The sequence below is a fragment of the Silurus aristotelis genome (assembly GCF_946808225.1).
Source record: "Silurus aristotelis genome assembly, chromosome: 4".
Lineage (NCBI taxonomy): Eukaryota > Metazoa > Chordata > Actinopteri > Siluriformes > Siluridae > Silurus > Silurus aristotelis.
Genome location: NC_139577.1, coordinates 14,129,566 through 14,139,565, shown reverse-complemented (window position 1 = coordinate 14,139,565; position 10,000 = coordinate 14,129,566). Strand labels below are relative to the sequence as shown.

The 10,000-nt window shown below is 41.6% G+C and overlaps 1 protein-coding gene across 12 annotated transcripts in view; it reads left to right on the top strand.

The window, feature by feature from the left end:
* Positions 1-10,000, top strand: part of fgfr3 (fibroblast growth factor receptor 3) — a 38,884-nt gene that overhangs the window by 22,268 nt on the left and 6,616 nt on the right. For 4 of the 12 annotated variants that reach the window (XM_083540237.1, XM_083540232.1, XM_083540230.1 and 1 more), the window contains exons 6-13: positions 596-719; positions 1,503-1,693; positions 4,447-4,591; positions 5,397-5,572; positions 8,243-8,388; positions 8,556-8,677; positions 9,386-9,496; positions 9,694-9,884. In XM_083540237.1, the coding sequence (XP_083396363.1) occupies positions 596-719; positions 1,503-1,693; positions 4,447-4,591; positions 5,397-5,572; positions 8,243-8,388; positions 8,556-8,677; positions 9,386-9,496; positions 9,694-9,884 (1,206 nt within the window). Of the gene's footprint in view, positions 1-595; positions 720-1,502; positions 1,694-3,646; positions 3,792-4,446; positions 4,592-5,396; positions 5,573-8,239; positions 8,389-8,555; positions 8,678-9,385; positions 9,497-9,693; positions 9,885-10,000 lie in introns of all 12 variants that reach the window. The other 8 variants (XM_083540229.1, XM_083540240.1, XM_083540236.1 and 5 more) reach the window with 3 other exon arrangements.

Genomic DNA, 10,000 nt, shown 5'->3' with positions numbered 1-10,000 from the left:
TGTACGGCCCGGTCGGTGTTACCATGCGACTGTTCAAAAACACAGCCCATAATATTTACACAGTTACATTTTTTTCCACTCTTCAACTACAAGAAGAGAGCATGAGAATGAAAGAGAGAATGAAAGACAAAGACAAAGAGAAAGAGAGCGAGAGAGAGAGAGAGAGAGAGAGAGACAAAGAGAAGTGATGTATCTATATATTGTGTCTGAGAAGAATATGAATGAGTAGTAGGCTCTTTTTGTGTGTGTGTGTGTGTGTGTGTGTGTGTGTGTGTGTGTGTGTGTGTGTGTGTGCGCATGTAGGGGTTAAGGGTTCGTATAAACACTAAGAAATGCACTTTGTAATCCGTCTGAACCAAGTCTGGTGATGTGAAATGTTCCGTGTGAGTGGTGCTGTCGACATGGCATTCAAGTGTGTGTGTGTGTGTGTGTGTGTGTGTGTGTGTGTGTGTGTGTGTGTGTGTGTGTGTGTGCGTGCGCGCGTGCGTGCGTGCGTGTGTGTGTGTGTGTGTGTAGCTAATTTTGTCAGAAGCAGGATGTATGTAGATTCTCTATGAAGCTTTACATCTTTTTTCTGCTCCCTCTATGTTACTAGTTGAGGCATCTGCAGTGGAGTTTGGTAATGGAGAGTGCTGTTCCGTCAGACAGAGGCAACTACACATGCGTAGTGCAGAACAAATATGGGACCATCACACACACTTATCAGCTTGATGTCCTGGGTAAGTTTAGATCACCTTCAGGTCAGAATCTTCTTTAAGATAAGGTGGTTCCTCAAGATGAATTAACAAACAATTCGAACATATTTTTTATTACATAAACCATAACAATAAACCCAGTGCCAGGTTTCCTACGCATTTTGGAAAAGTATGAAAAAGTATGGAAAAAGTACCTGGTGATTTCCAGGTCTGTATTAGTATGGAAAAAAAAATTTGGTTTCTATAATATCGGCCTATTTAGTTTTCTAAAATATAAAATTAAGAATTTGTAAAAAAGATGCTTCGGCCTGCATCATTTCCGTCTGGCGTTTATTTATTTCCCGGCTCTTTGTAATGCAACGGCAATGATAAAATCATTATCGTTATAGTTTCGTTATTCGAAAGCGTCTGTTTTTACAGCCCACAAGGCGATGCAAAAACACCATTATCCAGTTTGGAGAGCGTTTTTAAAAAGCTAGGTTTTCGTTGACTGAAAAATATACATTTTGAAATGATAACTACAGACATGGAAAACATCAGAGATTGTAAAGTAACGGATGTAATAATTGAAATTTAAAATCATTATTTTAAATGTTAAATGTGGTTTTTTAAATCTTTGGGAAAATCTGCATTTGAGTCTGGAAAAGTATATAATTTTTAAATAAAAATTTGTGTAGGTATCCTTCAATGCAAATCAGTGTAAAAGTCAGAATTATTTGGGGTGGAATGTATATCAGTATTTTTTTTATATTTTTTAGTAAAATCCTTTGTACATATCCTGGCATTTCCTCTCTCTCGCCCATTCAGAGCGTTCTCCTCACCGGCCTATCCTGCAGGCAGGTCTGCCGGCCAATCAGACAGTGGTGGTGGGCAGTGATGTACAGTTCCACTGTAAGGTGTACAGTGATGCACAGCCTCATATCCAATGGCTCAAGCACATCGAGGTGAACGGCAGTCGCTACGGCCCCAACGGAACACCCTACGTTACTGTTTTAAAGGTAAAACCCTGTCCATACTGCTGAACACACACACTTCTGTACATCCCACCCTATTGGCTTTTACACAGTACTGTCCATTACATACTACCGACTGATGCATCATCACATACTGCTGAATTTTACATAAAGTACTACTGATCTTAGTAGTATGTCTACAGACCATCACACACTACTGACTATCACACACTACTGACTATCACACACTACTGACCATCACACACTATTGACCATCACACACTACTGACCATAAAATACTACTGACTATCACACCACTGACCATCACACTACTGACCATCACACATACTGATCATAACACACTACTGATCCTCACATACTACTTACCATCACACACTACTAAACCTTACATACTACCTATCTTCACACACTACTGACCATCACATAGTACTCATCTTTACATCCTACTGATCTACTGATCTTCACACATTAGTGATCTACACACAGTACTGACCATCACATACTACTGCTCTTTACTTATCACACACTACTGACTGACACATGCTATCGCAGCCTACTGTGTTTTACATTCTATTCACAATGACAGGCTCCTGACTCACACACAACTAAACTTGCACTACTATCACACTTTACTTACTATGACCCATACACTACTGACTGTCACAGTCTGTTCCCAGAAAGCTAAGAACATCTGCCCCACTTAAGGACATCTGATAAGCATCTGGAATTACCACCATGCAACACGACTCCAGATGAAAAACCACAGGATTAAGTTCACAGGGGAAGAAGAATGGTTAATAAAATGGTTCATCTTGTTAGCCCGGCCACCATCGAAGTGTTGTTGTACTCCTTGTGGTGTTTTCATTAGGAAGGCAAATGGTGTAATCGAGGAAAATCTCAGGTAAACTGCTGTCCAGCTGGGACGCACCGAAAGAACAGTAATGATGCAGTAAAGAGTCTCACATGCCACTCATATTAGCAGTGCTGCATTCAGTAATGCTGGTGCTGCCTGCCTATGAAGGGACAAAAGGAATAGGCTTCACTCTCTCTTTCTTTTCCTCTTGCACTTCCCCTCTCTCTCTCTCTCTCTCTCTCTCTCTCTCTCTCTCTCTCTCTCTCTCTCTCTCTCTCTTTCTCTCTCTCTCTCTCTCTCTCTCTCTCTCTCCCTCTCTCTCTTCCTTCTATTTGAGAACCAGTAGGGCAACGAGGTGGTGCACATCTGTTTTGGGCTAAGCAAACCGCCGTGCTGGCGTCGCGTGGGTAGACAGCCACTTTCCCCACTGCCCTGCTACCTCTGCAAAAGATGAGGAGGAGGAGGAGGAGGAGGCGAAGAGCGGGAGCGAGAGATGAGGCACCCAAAAAAGCCATGGAAAAAATGAGAGCAGGAAGCTAAGGGAAGGGCAGAGTCAGCAGGCAGAGGAGGGGAGAGACGATGGCTAGCCAGACCGCCACTCTATTTTCGACTCCCACATAATTGAAACAGTATTTTACAGCGAGCCGTGCACCCATTTTTCCCTTCCCCACAGCCTCATATGCGCCCCCCTGAAAACCTCCTCTCCCTCTTCCCAACGGACCCACAGTGCAGAGCGACAGATCATGTGTGGCACATCGCCTAGGGAGAGAGGGAAACCCTAGTGAAAAAGAGAAAGAGAGAGAGAAAAACAGAGAGAAAGAGTCAGACCATGTGCAATTGAGGTGAAACAAACAACTGAGCGCTATGTTTGTAAGCTGATTAGCACTTGTGTATGAAACACAGAGGCAGTGTTTCTCCATGGTGTAATTTGTGCACAGATCAAAGCTACGTGCACATTTTCCATGTGTTTCTATTTTAACATCCGCTTGATTTCTTTTATCAGCTGCGATCTGCAAACCCTGAACACTAAGAAAACATTGAAGCTCATGAAATACCGGATGTGGACAACTTCGCTGACGGTTAATACAAATACATGTTTGTGTTGTGTGTGTGTGTTTCTGCAGAATCTGACTAGTAAGGATAAGGAATATGTTAATAGGCTCTCTTTATTGAATGTCACAAAGGACGATGCAGGCCAGTACTGGTGCACAGGCTCCAACTTTTTAGGCAAGACTGAAATGCCTTTCTGGCTCACAGTGCGCCAACCAGGTAACCTCCCCTAAACACCCCCAAACAGCTTTAAATGCCGGACTTCCAATCAGTTGCGCTTAATCACATTCTCCTTCCTGGTGGAGGTGGCTGAAGCTGACTTCTTTGCATTTCTTACTCAGCAATTGAATCTACATTTTCTTGTCTTTTTGATGCAATTGATGCAAAACACAACAAGGGCTACGCTCATTTGAACTACGCGCATTCATATTGAATTCCCATACACTGCTGCCCACAATTGGACCTCTGCTCTTTTTGTGAGCCTTTCATACACACACATATACGCACGCACACTTGGCAGCTCTCTGTGATGAATGGATAGCGGTATTAACCATAGAAAGCTCAAAGAAGCTTTAAAGACATTAATGGCTACCTCGGCATGGAACAATTTCAGCTCAACCGAAATAAGAACCAGACCCAGGAAACGAAACCCGGTGTTTTCATGTGGAATGGTGGCAGTAGGACATGGAGCCTCGTTTGTATTCAAGCAGGTCATGACGATATGGAAGCTTTGGTGGCTGGTGATGGGATAACTGCTTTTGCTAGGTGACGGGCTAAGCTTCCTCCTCTCTTTTTCCCTCTCTTGGGGTTTGTGGTTTTATGAGTCTCTTTCTCTCTCTCTGTCTTTCTCTCTCCCTTCATCTCCCTCCTTCAGACTGCTGGCATTAACACTACGGATAAGGAGCTGGAGGTTCTGTTCCTGCCCAACGTGTCCTTTGAGGATGCGGGCGAGTACACATGTCTTGCGGGGAACTCTATAGGTTATGCCCATCACTCAGCTTGGCTTACCATTCTACAAGGTACACCTTCTGTTCCTCTTCTCATACCTCACTGTCTTCTTTTTGTCTTTCTTGGGGGGTTTCTCCGCTCTACTCTTGGAGACTTCATTTTGGTATTCAAATTTCTCGACTGCTTTGTTGATGCACACCTTTATGTATAAAGCAAAATAAATGCACACATTAAACAGGTACTGTTATTACTATCAGTTATGCTTAATTGTTAGTCGCACTTCTATTGAATACAATAGATACAATACAATTCAAAACATCTCATTGGAACAGAACAAGTTTTCTCAATGATTTCATATATAAGTACACCAGGAGCTTTTAGCTCTCACCTCTGGATGAGCCATTTGCATTCAGTCACCATTTCATTACTCCCTTCTTAGTGCCTCTGTGGGGGGTTGCACTAAATTAAAACATCCATATATACCCTCCACCCAAGCATTAACTCTCTCACACAAACACACACACACACACACCTACGTACTCTAAATAAAAAGCTTTGGCTCATTTTTTATAGTCTGCTCTCTGGAGCTTTGGGATGCCACCTGAATAATGCAGTCCCTTAGGAGATAAACATTATGGGATCTACCTTTAGGGTAGCGCAATAATTCGTTTTTATTAGTTTGTGAGACTGTATATTGTTTGTGGGTTTTAATGGCTTAGCTTTCAAAGTGCAGATTAACACTAGACACGCCCACACACAATTTAGATTCAGTTATTGATTTATATCTGTTACAGATCTGTACAGAACTGTATAGCATTTGTGCCAGGTGTTATAACACCATGTCAAAACAAGTCTTTATTTCTTTTTTCACGTCAGCCGCTGAGATAGACAAGGAAGAAGACTACGCCGACTTCCTAATCTACGGAACGGGCTGTGTGCTTTTCATCCTCACTGTCATCATCATCATCCTCTGCCGCATGCGTATGAACACGCAAAAGACGCTTCCCACACCTCCTGTACAAAAGCTCTCCAAATTCCCCCTCAAGAGACAGGTAACAGAAAGTAGATACAAGATTTGATCCCCCTATCCTCCTTCAATTCTCACTTTCCTTCAATTCTTTCATGGTTTCATTTAGCTTTAATCAAACAGTGTCCTCTTTCCCTGTAACTGCATTACCATAAATGTTTCACTGTAGACACTTTCTAAATATATGCTGAGTTTTACGTATGATGCATGCGTATGTGCACACGTGCGTGTGTGCGCGCGTGTTTGTTTGCCAGCCAGGGGAAGAGCGAGTGGGAGTTTGTCATAGTTGTAGTGTAGCTGAAGATTAAATTCATATTCTCCCATGACTGCCAGTGTACAGATCGTATTTCACCTTCAGTGCAACCCAGTCTCTCTCAGTTGTTTTAAAGATTTTAAACGGCAGCAGCTGCGAGTAACACACACACACACACACACACACACACACACACACACACACACACACACACACACACACACACACACACACAGATCCTCTCTGACTTTTTTGCAGTCATTCCTCACACACTTTCCCCTCTACTGATTGGAATGGAGTAATTGTAGAGGCAGAGACCTTTAAAAATTCACCTAGAACCAAAGCTGTGATACACGGCATCTGTATTTCAGTCATTCTGTAACCTGTCTTACCAGCTGTTCATATTTTTATTTGCTGCAGCTCAATGAACAAAGTATTCTGTGTTCTTCGTGGCTTGGTACAGGTGTTTAAAGAGCATGGAGAGAACAAAACCTGTCTGGGATCCCCAAGAAACCCTTTGAAAAACATTGCCTTAGTCATTGACTTATTCATTTGTAAATGAATTCTCCTTTTATCTGTAGGGAAAATATTTAGATGCATTACAGTTCAAAAGCTGATATCAACAGTGATAATGAATTAATATTAACATTCTACTACAATGGAACAGAACCACAAGTTGCATGGACAGTTTTGCATTTAAGTGGCCATCACTGCACACCTCAACAATAATGGAACCATGGCCGATTCTAGCCATTTTTTTGGCACCCTAGGCAAGATTCCTGTTGTCACCCCCAAAATAGCTTCGCCCTCACACCACAATGCCTCACCCCCTACTCCATGCTGGTTGTGCCCTAGGCAACTGCCTAGTTTGCATATTCCTAGAAACAGTGCCAGATAGAACTGTAACAAATAGACTTTCGGTGCCACCCAGATGAGGATGGGTTCCCTTTTGAGTCTGGTTCCTCTCAAGGTTTCTTCCTGTTGCCATCTCAGGGAGTTTTTGCATGCCAAAGGCTCGCTCATTAGGGAGCAATTTAAAATTATAAAGAAACTTACAGGCACTAATCTTATACACTCTTATATACAACTTTATAACTGCTTTATCTCTGTAAAGCTGCTTTAAGACAATGGCCATTGATAAAAGTGCTACACATATAAAAATAAATCGAATTGAAAGCTTACACATATGAACACACATATATAGCTTTTATAGGTAAAACTTTTTTTTTGACAGATCAAAATGATAGCGCTTTTTTTTTTAAAGTTACGTTTTAAAAGCACCAAATTCACACTGGAAAACAGGCTATAATTGAGGCTGTTGAAATAAAAAAATCATGATGCATAAAGAATCATTTTTGCATTGCTTTGTGGTAAAATGAATCAAAATAGGTTTGAATCGTGAGGTGCCTAGAAATGCTCTCCATTTGCTCATTTCATACACAGGTGGTGTGTGTGTGTGTGTGTCTGTGCGTGTGCGTGTGGGCTCAAGTGTGTGCACGCGTATGTGATTGCAATGAGCTTATCAGCTCCATGCCCATACTGTTTGTCAGGTATTCCTCTGTGGAGTCTACTCCAAAAGCAATTCTGACAGCAACTTAGATTGAATCATCAGCGCCAGAGCGTTTCATGTTCACGCTGCTAACATTGATCTCACACATGAACACAAAGCGAAAGGGAGAGAGAGAGAGAGAGAGAGAGAGAGAGAGAGAGAGAGAGAGAGAGAGAGAGAGAGAGAGAGAGAGAGAGAGGGAAAGAAACGAGGCGAGAGGAAAGGGTTTGGTATCTGTGAAAAAATACTCTGAAAGTAAAGCAGGAGGAGGAAATCCGACTGAAATAGACTCCTCGTTTCTAGCTGGGCCATCCATCAACTTGAGGGCAGAGATATAGAGATAGATAGCAGTCTGAGTGTGTGTGACAGAGAGTGCAAAGAACGTGAGGAGGACAGGGAGAAAGAACAGGATAACAAAAAAAATAAATCTGCAGATGAGCTGACTGTTCCTAAGGCATCCCCTTAGGAGATGAGGGGGACATCGAAGTGTGTGTGTGTGTGTGTGTGTGTGTGTGTGTGTGTGTGTGTGTGTGTGTGTGTGTGTGTGTGTGTGTGTGTGTGTGCGCCCCTGGAATGATATTTCTTATATTTCTATGTGTCTGTCACAGCTTAGCTGGCAACTGCAGCCTCTCTTTTTCTGTGTGCAGCATTGGCTGAAAGAGCACGGACAGTCACCATGTTTCAGTCTCTCACACCTCAGAGAGACACAAGTTTCATTCCTGTTTAAACACACCGCAGGCTAGACTTTTCATCTTTATCTCCACTTTGTTTCTGTTACCCCACCTTATTTCACCTTGCTCTCTCCTTCTGTATAGTATTTTTTTTGCACTGTTCGCTTGTCTTCTGCACTGACAGAGACGATAACATTCTGTTCTGCTTCTTCAATTAAGCAGGTGTCCTTGGACTCCAATTCCTCCATGAATTCGAACACCCCATTGGTCAGGATCGCCCGCCTGTCATCCAGCGATGGACCGATGTTGCCTAACGTCTCTGAGCTAGAACTGCCATCAGACCCCAAGTGGGAGTTTACACGATCGAGGTGAATGCTCACTGTGTTTGAAACTCCAGAAAGAACATAACATTTCAGTCTTTTATGAATTGCATGCATTTTTCAGAAACTTTTAGAAATGTTTTGTGTGGTATTTATTTTTTTACAAATCACTTGACCTAGCTTGTTTTATCTTGTCTCTGAATGTGTTGCTGTAGGCTAACACTAGGTAAAGCACTTGGTGAAGGCTGCTTCGGGCAAGTTGTGATGGCTGAAGCCATCGGTGTTGATAAAGAGAAACCCAACAAGCCAATCACAGTGGCAGTCAAGATGCTCAAAGGTATGTGTGACATGGAGACAGTGCCAAAGGACTGCCTAATTAATTATATAGACAAAAATACTGAGACACCTCAAACCTTTGGGATGAATTGGAACTCTTTGTGTAACCCAGGTCTCTTCAGCCTACATCAGCACCTTACTTAACACCGTGGTGGCTGAATAAACACAAATCCCTACAACCACTGTTAAAATTGGAGGCACACAATTATACATCCTGTATAATAAAATAATAAAATTAAAAAATTATAAAATAATAAAAAATAATAATAAAAAAACTTTACAATAATAAAATGTGTTAGGAGGCAGTAGGATTTCATTTTTCCTTCAGGAACGTTATAACAGCAAATGGGAACTAAATGGTGAATGGGATGTTCAAAAAAGTGTCCATAACCTTTTGCTGTTAATAATAATAAGAATTCGCAGCTCGGAAAATTCGCGGGTTTTCATGTGGAACCTTATGAAAACATTTGAAACTTTGTTTTCACTAACAAATTTCATAAACATTTTTAAAACACATTATTGTATTAAGGTGACATAATGCCCAGATGAATTCATTAAGGTACCATAGGGACTGCGGCGGTGCACCTAAATTTGCTGCTGTTCGGGAACTCGTGGGGGGTTATTAATATTTATATGGACAAATTATGCTAATTGATCGCAGCTCTGCTGTGTTTCTGTTTATAAATAATTGTTTATCTTGTTTTGTCAGATGATGGCACAGACAAGGACTTATCTGATCTGGTGTCTGAAATGGAGATGATGAAAATGATTGGCAAACACAAAAACATCATCAATTTGCTTGGAGCATGTACACAAGATGGTTAGTGTTCACACAGATATATACACACAAAAGACAAAAGACACAATAGACATTTTTGCTTAAATCTACACATGGATTGTTGTAAAAAACACTTTATAACAATGCCTCTACTTAGAAGCATTACATAAATAAAAGCAAAATGCTTTAAAGTTGAACTCGATCTTTTATGACTGAAACTTCTCGATGTGTACGTGCAGGTCCTCTCTATGTATTGGTGGAATATGCCTCCAAAGGGAACCTGAGGGAATATCTGCGTGCCCGGAGGCCTCCCGGTATGGACTACTCATTCGACACCTGTAAGATTCCAGACGAGATTCTGACCTTTAAGGACCTGGTGTCCTGTGCCTACCAGGTAGCCAGAGGCATGGAATACCTGGCTTCTCAAAAGGTACCATCAAATCTCACAATAATGACATGACATGAGAACAATGTAAAATATCACATCACATAGGACACATCACATAACACATTTCATTTTATATTTCAACACATTAATTGTGTGTA